The sequence below is a fragment of the Rhizophagus irregularis genome, chromosome 23 (assembly GCF_026210795.1).
Source record: "Rhizophagus irregularis chromosome 23, complete sequence".
In the NCBI taxonomy this organism is placed as follows: Eukaryota; Fungi; Glomeromycota; class Glomeromycetes; order Glomerales; family Glomeraceae; genus Rhizophagus; species Rhizophagus irregularis.
The window spans coordinates 1,874,850-1,893,848 of record NC_089451.1 but is presented as its reverse complement, the minus strand read 5'-3'; the positions used below and the strand labels follow the sequence as shown (position 1 = coordinate 1,893,848).

The 18,999-nt window shown below is 26.9% G+C and overlaps 5 protein-coding genes across 5 annotated transcripts; 2 read left to right on the top strand and 3 right to left on the bottom strand.

The window, feature by feature from the left end:
- Window positions 1-2,647: 2,647 nt before the first annotated feature.
- On the top strand, window positions 2,648-3,719 carry OCT59_015387 (uncharacterized protein; the record flags this gene model as incomplete). The annotated part of the gene is made up of 8 exons (XM_066139967.1): window positions 2,648-2,669; window positions 2,882-2,900; window positions 3,008-3,028; window positions 3,258-3,300; window positions 3,385-3,414; window positions 3,493-3,537; window positions 3,607-3,637; window positions 3,706-3,719. The coding sequence occupies 8 exons, from the start codon at window positions 2,648-2,650 to the stop codon at window positions 3,717-3,719; spliced, it is 225 nt and encodes a 74-aa protein (XP_066002792.1).
- Window positions 3,720-6,530: 2,811 nt separating this feature from the next.
- On the bottom strand, window positions 6,531-7,776 carry OCT59_015386 (uncharacterized protein; the record flags this gene model as incomplete). The annotated part of the gene is made up of 7 exons (XM_066139966.1): window positions 6,531-6,554; window positions 6,639-6,644; window positions 6,713-6,761; window positions 6,856-6,868; window positions 7,038-7,366; window positions 7,490-7,590; window positions 7,672-7,776. The coding sequence occupies 7 exons, from the start codon at window positions 7,774-7,776 to the stop codon at window positions 6,531-6,533; spliced, it is 627 nt and encodes a 208-aa protein (XP_066002791.1).
- A 773-nt stretch (window positions 7,777-8,549) lies between these two features.
- Window positions 8,550-9,864, bottom strand: OCT59_015385 (uncharacterized protein). The gene is made up of 3 exons (XM_066139965.1): window positions 9,739-9,864; window positions 8,874-9,629; window positions 8,550-8,807 (listed from the first exon to the last, which is right to left on the bottom strand). The coding sequence occupies exon 2, from the start codon at window positions 9,501-9,503 to the stop codon at window positions 9,246-9,248; it is 258 nt and encodes an 85-aa protein (XP_066002790.1). The 5' UTR covers window positions 9,504-9,629; window positions 9,739-9,864; the 3' UTR covers window positions 8,550-8,807; window positions 8,874-9,245.
- A 4,733-nt stretch (window positions 9,865-14,597) lies between these two features.
- On the top strand, window positions 14,598-15,135 carry OCT59_015384 (uncharacterized protein; the record flags this gene model as incomplete). Its single annotated transcript, XM_066139964.1, has 3 exons — window positions 14,598-14,740; window positions 14,963-14,992; window positions 15,069-15,135. 3 exons carry the CDS (start codon window positions 14,598-14,600, stop codon window positions 15,133-15,135), a joined length of 240 nt encoding a protein of 79 aa, XP_066002789.1.
- Window positions 15,136-16,878: 1,743 nt separating this feature from the next.
- On the bottom strand, window positions 16,879-18,005 carry OCT59_015383 (uncharacterized protein). The gene has a single exon (XM_066139963.1). It carries the CDS (start codon window positions 17,956-17,958, stop codon window positions 17,146-17,148), a length of 813 nt encoding a protein of 270 aa, XP_066002788.1. The 5' UTR covers window positions 17,959-18,005; the 3' UTR covers window positions 16,879-17,145.
- Between the last annotated feature and the right edge of the window lie 994 nt (window positions 18,006-18,999).

Here is an 18,999-nt window from a genome sequence, read left to right as displayed (position 1 = left end):
ATCCAATATCCTTCTAAGTAAAATTTGTAAACTTCACAACTCAATGAGTTATCTGTTCTAATTTTAGCTTAGGAAGTTACCCACTTTGCAAATAAAAAAATACACACCTCTTTTAAAGTTTCTTGAGCCATTTATACTCTCTAGAAAATCAGTAATGCTCTTTTCAGAGAACTTTCATCTATTGTCCAGTATTTCAATATAAAATAATGCTGTAATTGATAAATAATTAAATACAATTCAATAATAAGAAATCAGATAACAAATATAAAATATAAACATAAAAAAATTTTTTTGCATTTTTAATATTTAATATGCACTCTTTTTCAAAAATTCCTTTAGAAAATTTTTTCATTTTACCAGTAATTGTAAATCTCTGTATTTACCTATTATAAGAAAGAAAAATTATTAATAGTATGCTAAATTTTTATTTAATGGTAAAGAAGACATAGCTAATTCTTTCTTTAGAATTAGCAAACTTTATCAATAACAAAGTAGGATATTATTTGCTTGAGTTGGTTATCAAGTGAACAAGAAAAATAAAAAAAATAAAAAAAAATAAAAAAAGAAATAAAAAAACAAAAATAAAAATAAAAAAGAAAAACAGGTAATTTCATAGGAATTACCCACTTTGCTCACCCTTACCCAACCCAAACAAATAAATCCAGTACCCTTCTAAGTAAAATTTGTGACACTGGTCGAAATCAAAAAAATCGGACATATGAAAAATCGGCTAAAAATCAGACCAAAATTGGCTAATATTATAAATCAGCACATCTGATTGATGCCAATCAGGCAATTCGATAAAAATTCAGCAAAAGATCATCATATTTGATTAACGGCTGATTGATGCTAGTTAAAATCAAAAAAAAAAATAGACAAATGGCAAATCAACTTAAAATTTGCTCAATATTCAAATATGCACTTCTGATTTATGAAAAATTGACACTTCAATAAAAATTCAATAAAAATTCAATAAAAATTTGGCAAAAAATCATTATATTTGATTGACGGCTGATTGACGTATTAAATCAAAAAAAAAATCAGACAAAATGGCAAATCAACCTAAAATTTACCCAATATTCAAATATGATACTTCAGATTTATGGAAAATTGACAATTCAATAAAAATTCAATAAAAATTTGATAAAAATTTGGCAAAAAAATCATCACTCATATTTGATTGATGGCTGGTTAAAATTAAAAAAAAATCAAACAAAATGGTAAATCAACCTAAAATTTACCTAAAATTAGCTAAAATTACAAATCAGCACTTCTGATTTATGGAAATTTAATACATTATTAAAATTCAATAAAAATTCAACAAAAATTCAGCAGAAAATGATCATATTTGATTGACTAATTGATACTAGTTAAAAATCAAAAAAAAAATCAGACAAATGGCAAATCAGCCTAAAATTTGCCTAATATTAGTTAAAATTACAAATCGGCATTTATTTCTGATTTGTGGCATATTGGTTAATGATTTATGGTTGAATCTTTTCATATTATTGATATACAGTCAACTCTCTTTATAGTCACACATTTGGGACAGTCCATATTTGGTGATTATAAAGAGATGTGACTATATAAAAAATTTCTTATATTAGTATATCATAATTCTGGCCAAAAATTAACATAATTTTGGCCAAAATTATACTTAAAACTTTATTGTATCGTAAATCCTCCAATATTAATCGTAGAGAGATGAGAGATGATCTTACCGCCATTCAATTCGTCTTGATGAGACGGTTCTAATGGTATAAAATACATCGAAATCCAATCACTAGATTAATTTCCGAAATTAAAAAAATATTAATGGTTTTTGTGTAATAACTCTGCCAATATTGATCCTAGAAAGACGATCTTACTACCATTCGATTCGTTTTGATGCGATGAATCTAATGGTATAAAGTACATCGAAATCCAATCACTAGATCAATTTCCGAAATTAAAAAATATTAAATAGTTTTTAAATAGTAACTCTGCCAATATTGATTCTAAAGAGACGATCTTACTACCATTCGATTCGTCTTGATGCGACGAATCTAATGGTATAAAATACATCGAAATCCAATTACTAGATCAATTTTTGAAATTAAAAAATATTAAATAGTTTTTAAGTAGTAACTCCGTCAATATTGATCACAGAGAGATGAACTTATTACCATTCAATTCGTCTTGATGAGGCGATTCCAACGAGCTATTAATCGTCTTTTTACAATCACTAGGTACCGAGATATTTAGCAAAATGTTAAATGGCGCAGTAAACGTAAATCAAGGAATATAATAATGCCGATGCTTACCATTTTGCTGAATAACTCATCAGCCAGTGATCGTAAAAGGATAAAACTACCACCATTCGATTCGTCTCAGTGAGACGATTCTAACAAGCTATGGTACATCTTTGTACGATTATTAGATGCCAAGTTATTTGATATATTCTTTATATAATTGTGATTATAAACGGTTCTTTTTAATATGATTTTTGAGGATAGGTGTGACTATATAGTAGAATGTGACTATAACGGGAGTGACTATAGAAGGAGTTGACTGTACTCCAATTTTTTTTTCTTTTTTTATTTGAATGAAACGTTAACTAACGTTTTGTTATTTTCTTTTTTTTTAGGTTTTACTCTCCAGTTTCTGTATGTCTGGATGGAATTTTGAAGGTACTCTTCAAAATTTTGATTTTTTATTTTTTTTTTATTTGAACGAAACATTGACTAACGTTTCAATTTTCTTTTTTTTTAGGTTTTCGGCTTTTCAGTTTCCATATGTCTGGATGGAATTTCGAAAGTACCTCTTCGAAATTCCAATTTTTTTTTCTTTTTTTATTTGAACGAAACGTTGACTAATGTTTCATTATTTTCTTTTTTTTTAGGTTTTGCTCTCCGGTTTCTGTATGTCTGGATGGAATTTTGAAGGTACTCTTTAAAATTTTGATTTTTTTTTCTTTTTTTATTTGAACGAAACGTTGACTAACGTTTTGATTTTCTTTTATTTTTAGGTTTTCGGCTCTTCAGTTTCCGTATGTCTGGATGTAATTTTGAAAGTACTTCTTCGATTTTTTATTTTTTTTTATTTGAACGAAACGTTGACTAACGTTTCAATTTTCTTTTTTTTTTAGGTTTTTGGCTTTTCAGTTTTCATATGTTTAAATGGAATTTTGAAGGTATCTCTTCGAAATTCTGATTTTTTTTCTTTTTTTATTTAAACGAAACGTTAACTAACGTTTCATTATTTTCTTTTTTTTTTAGGTTTTGCTCTCCAGTTTCCATATATCTGGATGGAATTTTGAAGGTATCTCTTTGAAATTCGCATTTTTTTTTGTATTTTTATTTGAATGAAACGTTGACTAATATTTCAATTTTTTTTTTTTTTTAGGATTTCAGCTTTCTAGGTGGCATTTCAAAGGTAAAACTTTGAAAAAAAAAATTTTATTTTATTTTATTTTAACGAACGTTAACTAACATTCGTTCTTAATTTTGTAAGTCCAGAACACCAAAGTGCAGGGCTCTGATTTGGCCAAATTTACAGGTAAAGTTTCGTATTTTCGAAACTTAATAAAAAAAATGTTAATTTTAACATTTTATATTTTTTTTATAGGAAATTGGCTCTGAATTGGCCAATTCTATAGGTAAAATTTTTAACTTTGAAACTTTCATAAAAAATGTTTATTTTTAACATTTTTTATATTTTTTATAGGAAATCAGCTCTGATTAGGCAAATTCTATAAGTAAAGTTTTTAATTTTGAAACTTTCATAAAAAATGTTTATTTTTAACGTTTTTTATATTTTTATAGGAAATCAGCTTTGATTTGGCCAATCCTATAGGTAAAGTTTCGTATTTTTGAAACTTAATAAAAAAACGTTTATTTTAATATTTTTTAATTATTTATTATTATTTTTTTTTTGCAGGGAAATTGGCTCCAATTTGGATACTGGAATCCCGCAAGTAAAGTTTTGATTTTTGAAATTTTTTGACGAAACTTAATAAAAACGTTTAATTTAACATTTTTTTATTATATTTTATTATTTTTTTTGTAGGGAAATCAGCTTCAATTTGCCATCCTACAGGTAATGTTTTGATTATTTTAATATTTTTTCTTTTTTTTTGTAGGAAAATCATCTCCAATTTGTAGAAATGAATGGGAATTAAGGAATTTAACGTATACTGGATTTCCAGGTTAGTTTCAAAACAAAAAATTCAAAACTTTTATAAAAAAGTATTTTATTATTTATGTAATTAAACATTTTTAACATTATTCTGAGATCTTTTAGACACATAGAAATTCGAAATTTGGTAAGGTGATTTTAAACGGCTACTTCACCTTTCAAGTTTTTTTCATTTTTTCAGGCAACTGGAATATTGATTTTTGGGTGAAATTGTTTTATATGTATATGTAATATTTTAAATTTCAGAATAAAATTTACTGCAATTTGCGATACAATTCAGAATAAAATTTACTGCAATTCAGATACAATTCAGAATAAAATTAACTGCAATTCAGACACAATTCAGAATAAAATTTACCACAATTCAGAATAGAAAATTTACCGCAATTCAGATTACAATTTAGAATAAAATTTACTGTAATTCAGATTAAAATTTATCGCAATTTATCAAAATTTATCATAATTCAGAATAAATTCACTGCAATTCAGTAAATTTATGAATATATTTTTTAAACAATTCGGATTAAAAATACTAAGCAATCCAGATACAATTCAGACATTCTGATTGATATCGATCAACCTGCCAATTGAAACTTTTTTTGGATTGACAATTCAGCCATCTTTATTACCAAATTCAACCTAAAATCAGACATCCAATTTCTAGCCGATTTGGACTATTTTAACCAGTGTAAACTCTCTAACTCAATGAGTTATCTGTTTTAATTTTAGCTTAGAAAGTTACCCACTTGCAAATAAAAAATACACACCTCTTTTAAAATCTTTTAATAAGCTATTTACACTTATCTAAAAATCAGTATCATTCTATTCAAAGAATTTTCATCTGTTATCCAGTATTTCAATACAAAATAATGCCATAATTAATAAATAATTAAATACAATTCAATAATAAGAAATCAGATAATAAATATAAAGTATAAATATAAAAAAAAATTTTCACTTGATATGCACTCTTTTTTAAAAATTCCTCTAGGAAATTTCTTCATTTTACCAGTAATTGTAAATCTTTGCATTTACCTATTATAAGAAAGAAAAATTATTAATAGTGTGCTAAATTTTTATTTAATGGTAAAGAAAACATAGCCAATTCCTCCTTTAGAATTAGCAGACTTTATCAATAACAAAGTAGGATGTTATTTGCTTGAATTGGTTATCAAGTGAACAAGAGAAATAAAAAAAAATAAAAAAAAAAGAAAAAAAGGGAATAAAAAAATAAAAATAAAAATAAAATAAAAAAGAAATAAAATAAAAAAAAAAGCAGGTAATTTCAAGGAATTACCCACTTTGCTCACCCTTACCCAACCCAAACAAATAAATCCAGTACCCTCCTAAGTAAAATTTGTGAACTCCCCGACTCAATGAGTTATCTGTTCTAATTTTAACTTAGAAAGTTACCCACTTTGCAAATAAAAAAATACACACCTCTTTTAAAGTCTTTTAATAAGCCATTTACACTTATCTAAAAATCAGTAATGCTCCATTCAGAGAATTTTCATCTGTTGTCCAGTATTTCAATACAAAATAATGCTGTAATTGATAAATAATTGAATACAATTCAATAATAAGAAATCAGATAACAAATATAAAGTATAAATATAAAAAAAAATTTTCACTTGATATGCATTCTTTTTCAAAAATTTCTCTAGGAAATCTTCATTTTACCAGTGATTGTAAATCTTTGCATTTACCTATTATAAGAAAGAAAAATTATTAAAAGTATGCTAAATTTTTATTTAATGGTAAAGAAGACATAGCCAATTTCTCCTTTAGAATTAGCAGACTTTATCAATAACAAAGTAGGATGTTATTTGCTTGAGTTGGTTATCAAGTGAACAAGAGAAATAAAAAAAAATAAAAAAAAGAAAATAAAAAAATAAAAATAAAAATAAAAATAAAAAAGAAAAAGCAGGTAATTTCATAGGAATTACCCACTTTGCTCACCCTTACCCAACCCAAACAAATAAATCCAGTATCCTCCTAAGTAAAATTTGTGAACTCCCCGACTCAATGAGTTATCTGTTCTAATTTTAGCTTAGGAAGTTACCCACTTTGCAAATAAAAAAATACACACCTCTTTTAAAGTCTCTTGAACCATTTACACTCTCTAGAAAATCAGTAATGCTCTTTTCAGAGAACTTTCATCTATTGTCCAGTATTTCAATACAAAATAGTGCTGTAACTGATAAATAAAAAAAGGAATAAATACAATCCAATGATAAGAGGTCAGATAACAAATATAAAGTATAAACATCAAAAAAAAAAAAAAAAAATTTCGCGTTTTTAATACTTGATATGCACTCTTTTTCAAGAACTCCTCTAAGAAAATATGTGCATCTTCATCTTCGTTTTATCCTATCACTCTATAATAAAAAAAAACGATTTTTTTTTTTAATATTTGTAATAAAGATTCAAGTATAAAAAATAATAAATTAATAAATATTTACTATTAGCTTTGCTGGAAATATCGTCAAAAATTTTGATCACAGACGTCACTTCGTCCCTTTCTTAGTAGGCGTACGCGACGTCTTTGTTTGTTAGGCTTCTTCAGAACGGTCTTTTCAAAACTCCTTAGAAATGAATATTGTAGAATCGTCCGATCATGAGTCAAAAAAGAATTTACATAAAATAATACAAAAAAAAAACAAAAAAAAGAATTTTTACCATAATGCAAAATCTAAAATTTAATTTAATCATCATCATCGGAATCATCACAAGGTTGATAATAATCCCAATACCAAAATCCATTAGATAACTTATGAAAATCGGCAGTGATACGCATTCCGGGCATAGCATAAATTCCTAAATCTGAATTTACACATATATAAAAAGGTTCCGTAGTAGACACATCGAATTCACGTAAAGATCAGTTTCTTGCGTGTTGTGTAATTCATTAGAATTTTGAAAGGTTTCATCTGCGGAAACCTCCGATATATCCTTTTGAAAAGGTTCAACTCCAATAATTTCACATGTCAAAGCGGTTCTAGAATCTTCTTTAACTCGGGTAAACTCTTCGACTGCATTGGCGCCAAATAACTCTGAATAATAAAGAATACGCCTTGTTGAGTTTTCCTGGCGCATTCTGTGCGAGCGCTTTGCAATTTGGTAATTCTTCTTTTGCTTTGTGAGCGATTTGCAAAGCCGTTTGCATATCTTCTTCATACTCCGGACATACCTTATGGTTATGTAAATAATTTAAAAATGATAACACAACCTGAGGTCTTCGCGAAATTGGTCCATTTGAACATAACCAGATTTATCGATTAAAAAGCTAGACAAGTAGACGCGAACAATGTACGTGAAGTTTACTTCCAAGTCATCTGCTTCATCGTCGATATATTCTGTTGCGCGGCGTGCAGCAATTTCTTCTGCATCCGCGTCTGCGTTATCGAGTCCATCCTGGGATTCTCGTCTTCCTTCATATTCACAATTTCACTGGTTGAAGAGGGATCGTTTGTGCCATTAACAAAGTCGTATCACTTTTATTTTCGACCAAGTTTTTATTTCTATTAATAAGTTTTCTTCTGGATTTTCGTCTTCCTTAGTTTCGCCAGTTGAAGAGGCCATGTCATTAATTGAATTCATATCAATTTTATTATCTTCTGAATCTTTATTTTTTTCTAACCCGAATTTTCGTTTCTATTGTTACTTATTCTCCACATTAACCTTTGACGTGTTTTTGCCTATATCATTCGATTCTTTTGTGAGTGCAATTGTAAAAGCTTCTTGTTGACTTTGCTCTGGCTATCAGTTTTATTTTAAAAATACCGGTTTTATTTTTTAGAGAGTATGAGTGGTTTTATTTTTTAGAGTATGAAAGTATTTTTTTTTTTTAGAAAAAACTGATGATATATATATGTGAGAGTATATATATAGTCGCGAGTCGCGACTCTGATGACTGACATCGTATTTCATGTGGATGAGATGATGTGTGTGCACGCCTATCATGATTATCATGATACTGTACGGCGATTGAAATATTGAATATATTAATACACTAACAGCAAATATAAATAAAACTATAAAACAACTACTTTATGTATATTAATATAATACACAAAGATACACAAGTAGCTTTATGTAAATTTTAGTGATCCACATACTAAAAAATTTACTGATATGATCTTTTTTTTTAATTTTTGCATTTGTAGATAAGGGAACTGAAGAAGTTCTGCATCAAGATCGAAATGCGGAATGGTTGCAACAAAGGATAGCCAAGAGGTGAGATTACTTAAAATGCGGCTAGAGCCAGCACCTGGAAGATTTATATTTGATTCCAATTCTGAACCTAGCCCTGCCCTGCGAACACTAAATATTTTATTATTACTAAGCCGCATAATCGTTAAATCATAAACAGTAATACTCATGATAAAATTGTTTATTTTTATAATTATTTTTTCCTTATTCAACCATAATTTATTCTTGTTTATCAATATAGTTAATGGAAATGCTATACTAACATAACCTTATAAAACAAAATTTCATAATATTTACACGATTCTTAAGATCTAAAAACGTTACAAATTCTTTCATATTCCATAAACTGATTACTTATTCTTCAAAATCCATGGGTGTGTTGTAACATGATCGAGGGGCAAACGTTTCTCAGGATCGGACTGTAATAAAGACGAAATGAGATTTTTAGCTTCCGAAGAGATTTGATTTGGTATTTTATAATCTACCTTGAACCATAAAAGGAGGCTCCCCAACCAAGAATTCATAACACAACACTCCAAGTGCCACGAATCTATCTATTGGTCATAACCTGTGTCTTTGATCATTTCAGGTGCCAGTAATCAGGCGTACTACAGAGTGTCATACGTCTCTGGCTTGCGTCCGGTATGCGAAACCACAAATTTTTAGTAACGCTTCAAAAAGAATAGAGCCCAGAGTGTTATTTTTGGTGTTGGAATATGCCGAAAATGGAGAATTGTATAAGCATCGGACCTTTTACAGAACATAAAGCAGCAAGTTATATATCTCAGATAGCAGATGCTCTTGTCTATCTTCAAAAGAAAAAAGTCATTCATCGAGTTATGAAGCCAGAAAATATATTATTGCCAAGATAAAGATTTTGGGCTTCGGATGGGCGATTTTGATTTGCCAGCGACTTCATAATTCGGAATTTTGGCCGTGTTTAATAGAACTCGAGACTTTTCTGACAATTGACTTCTGTTGATATCTGGTTCATTTTTTTTTGGAATTGAATTTTCCCCAACAGACTTTACAGTAACGTTAACAACAGTTTTTGGCGTTAGAGCAACGCGTCTTGCAGAACACTCAAATCCGGATTCAATTTTGGGTTTATCCATACGCTCTTAAGTTATAAGCTTTATTGTTTTCCTTGCCATGAAATTTCGCGTTTAATGTTATTTCCTGTAAATTTGACAAGTCCATTGGTAGGCAATTCCGTGTTCTCCATTTATTTCTTTTTTACTCTTGATAACGTTTATAAAAAGAATAAAAGTGAACTTTTTTTAAAATTATTTTTTATTTTAATCACAAAATGTACCGAGTTACAGTACAAATTACCCAAACTCTACATACTAAGGCCGAAAGCAATTTACATAACAGGAAACCAAAACACGTCTGACCCTTAAGATAGGGTGTTGTCACCTTGATAAAAGAAAAAAATGTAAATGAGCGGGAGAGAGGTGAACTCTCTTCCGAACTAAAAAAGAAAAAAATAATAATACTGATACATATATACAAAATTGGATGTTATTATCACGTGATTCAATAGTTTTGACGTGTCGTTAAAGCTGGAACTGATTGGTTCTGGGAACGATCTTGGATTTGACCCGTTCCTCTCTTTTTTTTAAAGGCTAGAAATCGTCACCTATGAGTGGCTTGGTTGTTAGTGATAGAATTGCTTTCGATTCATGTATATGTTATCCTTGTAATTTTTACTACAATCTGGTTTTTCTAAACATAAAAATAAAAAAATTGAACTGGCCGGAATTAACACACGTGCACGTGCATAACTCTTAAACTCGGCCCACCAGATGTACTTTAAGATTGTACACCCCCGTAAGATAAGGACGCGTCTGGATGCCCGTTAAAGCTAAACTTAAATATTAGCCCTGTCCAATTCTGGTCAGTCATATTTTCAGTCAGTTTTGTACTACCAAAATTTAGCCAGTAAAAATCTCGTAAATTTAATTAGGCGGAACGCATGAAAAAGGTTGAAAATTTAAGAATGATTTAATAGTATGATCATAATTCATGAGAATCTATATAATAAGTATATAATAATATATTACAATAATATTTTGTAAAAATTAGTTTGTCTTTTTTTTGTTTAAATATTTTGATTTATTTGTAATTAATTTTATTTTGCTTAATAAATGCTAGTTTTACAAATAGTAATATTTAAATAGCTATTTTTTATTAAGTATACTGATTTAATAAAAATAATAATAATACTAAAATTATTAGAAAAACTAGAAGTTTTAGCAAATTAATATAACATTAAAAAGGCAAAACCTAGTAAATTTTTATTAAAAAATTAGCAAAACTAATTAATTAAATACCTAAATTATACAGTCACCACTGGTTATAATGAACCTATTTGTACTGAAAACTGTTTGTACTGATCCAGATTTCATAGAACTAATTTTTTATAATTAATTGCACTAGATGTAACAAAATTACATAATAAATTACCATATATCACAACTGAATTCATTTTAGTCAGCCCATGTATATCAGTCATATATCTAGTATAATGAACTGTCATGTGACTTTATTAAGAATATGAAAATATGAATGCATTATCATTAATCATGTTGTTATAGATTTATCAGAAAAATTATTTCTGTTAGTTTCAGATAAATTTTTTTAAAATACTGATAATGTCAACAAAGAAAAAGAGAGTTAAATTTTCTGCTGATTAAAAGTGCAAAATTTGTAAAATAAAAGAAAAAGACCTGTGCATTCAGAATGTTAAATTTGCGCAAAAATATAATATTGGCAAATTAACAATTATAGACATTTTAAAAGAAAGTGAATATTGGCTTACAATTGCAAAAAGTTAAGAAAATATTAAAAATTTCATAGGCCAAAGTGACTTCAACTTGAAGATGCATTTGGACTTTAAGTTGATAATGCATTTAATATAAAGTAAGATATTGATGGCAATATCTTAAAAATGAAGGCAAACTATTTCACTAAATAGTTTTCTATAGAAGATTTTCATAATTCAGAAGGTTGATTAGATGACTTTAAAAAATAATATTGTTTGCATTAGTTTAAAAAGCAAGGTAAAACTAAAAGTGTACCCTCTTCTGAATCAATAGAAAAAGATCATCTTACTTTACAACAACTCTTTATACCTTATAATTCTAAAAATATTTGGAATGGTGATGAAATTGGCTTATTCTAGAAGATGAAATCTTCTAAAGTTTTGGCATGTAATTCTCTATCAGATCATAAAAAAAAAATCTTGAGTTATAATATTTTGTATAATAAATGCAACTGGAAGTGAAAAAATAATATTAAAAATACAAAATACTTCACATTATGAAAAATATTAATCATAAAAATCTTTCAGTTTATTATTTTTGGAATAAGAAGGCATAGATGTAAGTTAGTATTTTTAATAATATTCTCCTTAAACTCAATAAAATAATGAGAAGAAAAAATCAAAAAATTGCTTTTTTAATTGATAATATTCCAGTACACATTGTTTTGGACAAAACTCAAGAAAAGTTGAATAGTATAGATGTAATCTTTCTTTCACTAAACACTACCACTAAACTTCAGCCTTGTAATGCAGAGATAATTTATTCATTTAAATGCCATTACAAATGCCTTTTCCTTTAAAATCAGATTAATGTTTATAATAATGTACAAGATGGTATTATGGAAGAACTTGTAGATTATACTATTTATGATGCTTTTCAGAATATAGCTAAAGTCTGATCTATGGTATTTTTTAAAACTATCTTAAACTGTTAGAAGAAAACAGATATCCTTTCACAAAGTGATAAACTTAGAAAATTTTTTGATGATAATGATTCAGTATTTTCTAATAGATATAAATTTTTTATATTTGATTTTTTAAATATTTTTAATTAACTCATAAAATCAGTTCTTTTTTCTTAGTTTTGATATAGAAATCAATAAACTTAAAATATTAATTTTTTAGTTTTCAAAATATGATTTTAATACTTATGAATATCATCTTTATATTAAGGATATGATTTTAAAGGGTGGACTTACTGATCATAAAATAGTTGATACTATATAAAATGTAAATAAGAAAGAGGAACAAGTAGTAGATAAAAATGAATTTATGCTTATATTGGAAAAAATAAATCCAATAGAAGTAGAAATAGCTATAGATAAAACCATAAGATTTTTATATGAACAGGAACCAGAATTCAGTAAAATAAATAAAGAGTTAAAAATTTTAAGAAAATTGCAAAACAAGTGAAAGTATTAATCATAAAAAATTTAAAACAAGTTAATTTTCATTACTTTCAAATATGATAATATTGTTCGTTAAAATGAATATTATTACACAAAATTTAAATAATAATTGTATGTATTGTTGTGGTACATAAATAAATAATTGTATATAAAACTGTAATTTTATTGGATAAAATTTATATACTGAACTATTTGGTATATAACACAAATATTATATATCAAATTTATTATATACTGAATTTAAAGATGTAGTATGTAATTGATAATTACTACCTTGTGTTGTAATAGTAAGGGTTGCAACCTATTACTACTTTTAAAGTTAAAGTGTTGTAATATTACAACACTTATAATTGTTCAAAAATTTCCTTTTTGAAAAATAAAAATTACAAAAATAAGTTTTTATAGAACAAATATCATCATAAAAGAAATAATTAATATATAATAATACATATTTATATAATTGGAAATAATTACAACACTATATAATAATTACAATACTAGTAGTAATTATAATACTATATAATAATTATAATATTGTGTTGTAATTACAACAAAAGTGTTGTATGTATGTTGTAATAGTTGCAACCTTATAACCTTCTAAAAATAATTACATATTACATCTTTAACCGAATTAAAACTCTTAAAATGGAAGGTTCGTTATAACAGGATCCCGCCTACTACTAAGATATGTTACTGGTAGAAATTTTACTTTCATATGAAACCTTACCTTAGGATTTGCTTAAATTCTATTGGTTAATTAACTAAAAAGGAAAAAATCATAACAATATAACATAAAATTTCCTTTTATAGTAGATCTTTAAAGAGTTTTATATGTAAACAGTAAACCTTACCTTAAGCCACAGAGTAACCTATCTTAATAGTAAGTGGGGTCCTGTTATAATCAGTAGTGACTGTATTATTAATAATAAAACTGAAAAAACTTTACTTAAATTTATATTAAACAAAATCTATTTGCAGAATTTGCAAAGTGTAACCTACTTTGATTTTTGAAAATTATATGTAATTATAATCTGTATAATGCACAATTTGGATTTTAAATTTTTGCATAAATTTCACAAATCGTATTCAAATATTTCCTCTAAAAATTATCTAATTAGGTAATTATTCTTATCATAACTATATATAAAATAAACATCTTTCTTATTTTTTATTTAAAAATATAAAATATTTTAAAGGTGGTAAATAACTAATAGTAAAAGGAAAGTGTAAAGAAAGTATATTGTTTTTTGTAAAATTTTTATGCAAAACATATCTAAAAATATTTGTGCAATATGCAAGTTGTGTTGATTTTCTGCAAATTATATATGATTATTTTTGCATATTGCTTAACAATCAATTTGGCTGAAATTTTATATATTGAACCAAATTAATATAGAATTTTAACAAGCAACCTTAAATAATACCAACTAAAAAATTATATAAAATAAAATTTTTCTAATAATATGAATTTTTGGTTTTTTAGCAATTAAGTTTACTTTAATTTTATATTGATTTTGCTTTTTCATTAATACTTCTTTTATTTTATTATATGATTTACTTCAAATTGTTATAATTTTTTTAGTTTTGAATATTTTTAAATTAAGTGTTAATTAAAAAAATGCAAATTAGGGTTTAAATCCTTCAAAAAAAATTAAACATTACACATTATGTTTACATAACTATATTTGTCACTTTGTAATATTTCTTCATTAGAGACAATTTTAATCTGGCTAAAAATCACGTGAAATTTTGTCAGATCAATCCATGTAACACTAGATTTTCATATTTTCCAGATTTTCTTTAGTGACTTACTAAATCTTTTTTTTTTTTATGCGAAAAATTATATATTGCAATGCATGGTTTCGACTTCTACTCCTCTACGTATAACCTTCTCATGTTACACATATTATCATGTTACATATAGGAAGGTCAAGAAGTGATGTCGTACAAGGTCAAGAATATAGCTTTTGTCTATGGAAGATAAGGTCTATCACGAAGTTCATTCCTTTTTACTATTGAGGAAGAGACAAAGTAGTTCAGTTATTCACATATTACCTCAAAGATATTCCTCATATTCAGTGGCACTTGAGGAAGTTTATAAAATGGTATGTATGAAGTAAAATAATATGGCTTAAATTTTCGTCTTATCAATTATATTTGCCAATGATATTAAATGTATATCGTCAAACAAAAAAACACATTCACGTTATCGTAGATCAATTCGTTGCCACCGATAGATGACAAGTGAACGCATCTTTGCTTGATACTGTATCATTTTTTCATAGTATCCAAACTTTTATCGCTACTTATGTCACTCTCTTTTATTCCGTTGATCTAGGTCAAACAGCCAAGAAACAAAGATTGAGAAGTAAGTTTTCACCATAAAAGGTTAGAATAAAATACTCAATGGTTTATTAAGTTAAGACTTTAAATTGCTCTTCCAGGCCAATTATTTACAAATATATTGAACGTGATCATCAAATAAGAAGCTTCCAGATATTTCCAAGATAATATTGAGGATCAGGAAAAAGGATAAAAAAACGGGAAGAGCGGTTATTTTCATATGTTGCTTTCATCCTGAAGTAAAACAGATTATAGTAGTTTTGAGGATATCAAACTCCAAGTCGGGATACATGATACTTAGCAGACGGTAAAGCTCAAGCGTTTCAATATATATATATATATCGCAATTAAGTTGTTTCAACATCATCAAACAGTGTTAAAAGAAAAGAACTTTAAAAGAAATTCTGTCAAGAAACAATCTTCATTAGATTTTATGTACAGTACGACTTAATTGATGAAACGGGCAGTGCACCAAGATTCAGTACGTTCTTGGGATATCAGCAAATTTTATTCGACCACTAGTCCTTATTTGTCGAGATGCGATTAAACAAAAATCTTTAAGTGTTGAAAACGCCATTTCTGAAGTCAAAATATCAAGGCTTATATAGTATTTCTCAATATATGTCGCCTTATTCATCGATGGACCGACACTCTTATTGACTAAATCCAAAAAGAATTAGAGGTGGAACAATCTATTTCTAAGAATATAAAGTTCTGATGAACCCAGATCTATGGGATTTTATTCGAGTCACATGTACTTCATCTATTCAAGGTTAGTGGGTGGAAGTAAGAAAAAAAATCAAAATTAAAAAATATCTTTTCAAATCGGATCAAATACGGCAGGTTGACCTTAATAAAAAACTCAAATATAAATTTTTATCTGATAAGCAATAGGTTTGAAAATTCAGTAAGAATTGTCAAACCGACCGTAAAAATTTTTTTGTTTCGGCAGATGCCAGATGAATACCGTGGCTTAAACCACCATTAAACGTAGTGAATTATCAGGATACATACCAACGTACGGAGAGTACCATAACGCAAGACTGAATTTTCTATATTTTCATTGTACCGAACGATTTATATGATAATTGGAATTTCAGACACCAAATATATAACACTCGAAAAACGATCCAGGAAATAGGCGGAGATCTCCTATCCTCAATAATGTAGAAAAATGGGTTGTAAAATGAAAAATGAACACCTGAAATAGCAACATGGTAGAAATAGCAGAAAGTAATTGTAAATAAATAAGATTCCATCACATCTATGTTCTTTTATCTGTTTAAACATACATACACGAGTTTATCGATGATGGTTTGAAATTGGTTTCTTTGCAATTAGTAATATTTAAGTGTTTTGAGCAAAACTTCAAAAGGAACATTTTCAATAGTTTAGATAGATGATATAAAATTTATATCACGAACATCTCACTTATGTTATTTGCTAAGATTAATAAAGAAATAGTTTAATGTGTGGGAGGTAAATACAACAATAAAAAAAAATGTACATTTTTATTTCCTAATAACTTTGCAGCATAGCGCATATAGCGCATGCAGAAATGTAAATACTAACTGATGATTTGCTTTATAGTCAATATTACTGGCAGCGGAAAACCAAAATTAATATGCTATAAATCCCAGAAGGTTAAGTGGTTAACCCATTCAATCTAGCTTGAAGTTCTAAATGTTTTATCAAATGATAAGGTGCTCTATTTGTTAACTGATTTTGCTATTAATATTATACAGAACAAATATTATGGAATTAAAATATATGCAACAGGAAAAGATCTAATTGTGAAAAAATATATGCTCATGACCAAATATGGTATATGAGGATTTTGGTACCACAGCTATTGATACACCTACTCGCTTACACACTATAATAAATGGTCAGATAATAAAAAGTTTATATAATACTAATCGTGAACAGTATAGTACTGAATAATAAAATTTTATAATACCGGTAAAAAATCAAAAGAAATTGTAATGTTAAAATGAGAAAGTAATGGATAAATTATCGAACCTATAATTATATAAAAATATAAATACTGCATCAATAATCCTCTACTAATATTAATAAAACATCTAAAGAAGAAATTAAAATTAAAAAAAATGAGAATCAATTATATTTATTATATTAATATCATAATTAAATATTACAGAATGAAATCATTCCTTATTAACGGATAATTAGCGTATTTTTAAAGCAACTTCTAGATTCATCATCTAAGGAATAAAATAAGATTGATTTTTCATACTCTAAAAGATCATTAATAGTAAAATCATCAAATAAATGATAAAAGGCTTTACCATTGATGATTTTATTTTTACTCTTAAAATTATTAATAGTTGCGATAACTTTGCTATGAACTTGTCTATTTTTGATAAAAATATTTACCATAGAAATAAGAGGGAGCTTATAATTAGATGAAGCAACAACTCGGGAATTATCCTCATTTTGAATTTTTCCATAAATATCATAAATATCAAATGTACTTGATTTTCGTTGTTCTTTTTCTATAGTACAATTAGATGAAGTTTTCTTTTCATAATGACCAATACTATTATAATTTGATTCTAATATCCCCAAATCTTTGATGGTTTCATCCTTAATTGAAGAAACATTTTCTTTATTATCTCGCGTCGGTGCAGCTAGAGTTGATTGGATTTCTTTTTTAATGAAATTAAATTCCTCTTGAATTTTTTTAATTTCTTGATTTTTAATAAGAGAATCAATTTCTAATTCTTCAATACGTGCCCTTAAAGCATCAATTAATTTTGATTGAGAATTAATCTTTTCATTATATCTCTTATAGATTTTTTCAATTTCAAAAGAAACATTTTCTACTTTAAACTTATTTAAACACAATTCTTCAAATTCTTTTGCTTGTTTTTCAACTAATTTATTATTATCATATACGTTCATTTTTATCTCATTTTGATCTGAGGATGCAGAGTAATCTTTTGTTACAACATTTTCATTTGTTTCCATTGTTTTTTTTAAAAAAAACGGTAATCGAAAGGAAATTGGAAAAATTCAAAAAATTGTGATTTTTTTTCGTATTACAAATATATTTTTTATATTTATACTAATTGATCTACAAAATCGGAAAAACAAGAATTTTTTCGTCGTTATCATGAAAGTGTCAGCCACAGTCCACAGATTCCGCAGTATAATTAGTTCCACGTGAACTGATTCGTGATTTTAATACTTTGACTGCACTGCAAATTTATTTATTAATCTACAAGATTAGCATATATAGTTCGTTGTGTTAATAAATTCATGGAAACAATATAAAGTGTAATAGTATTTTTTATATATATGTATAATTTAATAAATGTTTGGAGCTTTTTCGCTTAAAAAAATACAATGTCCGAAGGTTAAACATTTTCATTTCTTAGTCTCATTTCATTTATTGATTTTTGCATCTGCTTAATTGTTTCCTTTTCATCTTTTTTATCATCTTTTTCATCTTCAAATCGTTTGACTAGAAACTGTTGAGTTAGTGATGTTGAAGTAGCCAAAAAATTATTGGGACCTTATCGGTAAAATATGACACATTTCTGTTAAAGATAATGCTAATTTTGGCTGATCTGATTCTTATCATATGCAAAAGTTGTATCATGTGCATTGCTTTCAGATTGCTTTCAGTTATTGTTTCATAGAGTATATTCTTTTTTTTTTGTGTGCTTCATTTTTGAAGAAATGTGAACATTACATTTTACAACCTATATATATATATATATATTAATATTTTTTCAAGCATCATCGCTTGGCAAATTCCTTTCTACGATGTTTACTTAAAAAGAAATCGGAAGATTAGTATAAATACGCATGATTTGACAAAGTAAAAATTGATAGGCCAATTCAATACAATCAATAATGTTTTGCACGGGAGCTAAAAAGTATGAAATATTTCTCAATCTAGAGAGACTAGAGCAAGCGTATATAAAAATTACTACAGTATCGCAAACAATACAAGGAATGCTATATTAATTTGATCAAAATTATAATTAATTCTCTTTATTATTA

Coding starts and splice junctions, on each gene's coding strand:
- OCT59_015385 (XM_066139965.1), bottom strand. CDS start 9,503: ATGGATAAACCCAAAATTGAATCCGGATTTGAGTGTTCTGCAAGACGC.
- OCT59_015383 (XM_066139963.1), bottom strand. CDS start 17,958: ATGGAAACAAATGAAAATGTTGTAACAAAAGATTACTCTGCATCCTCA.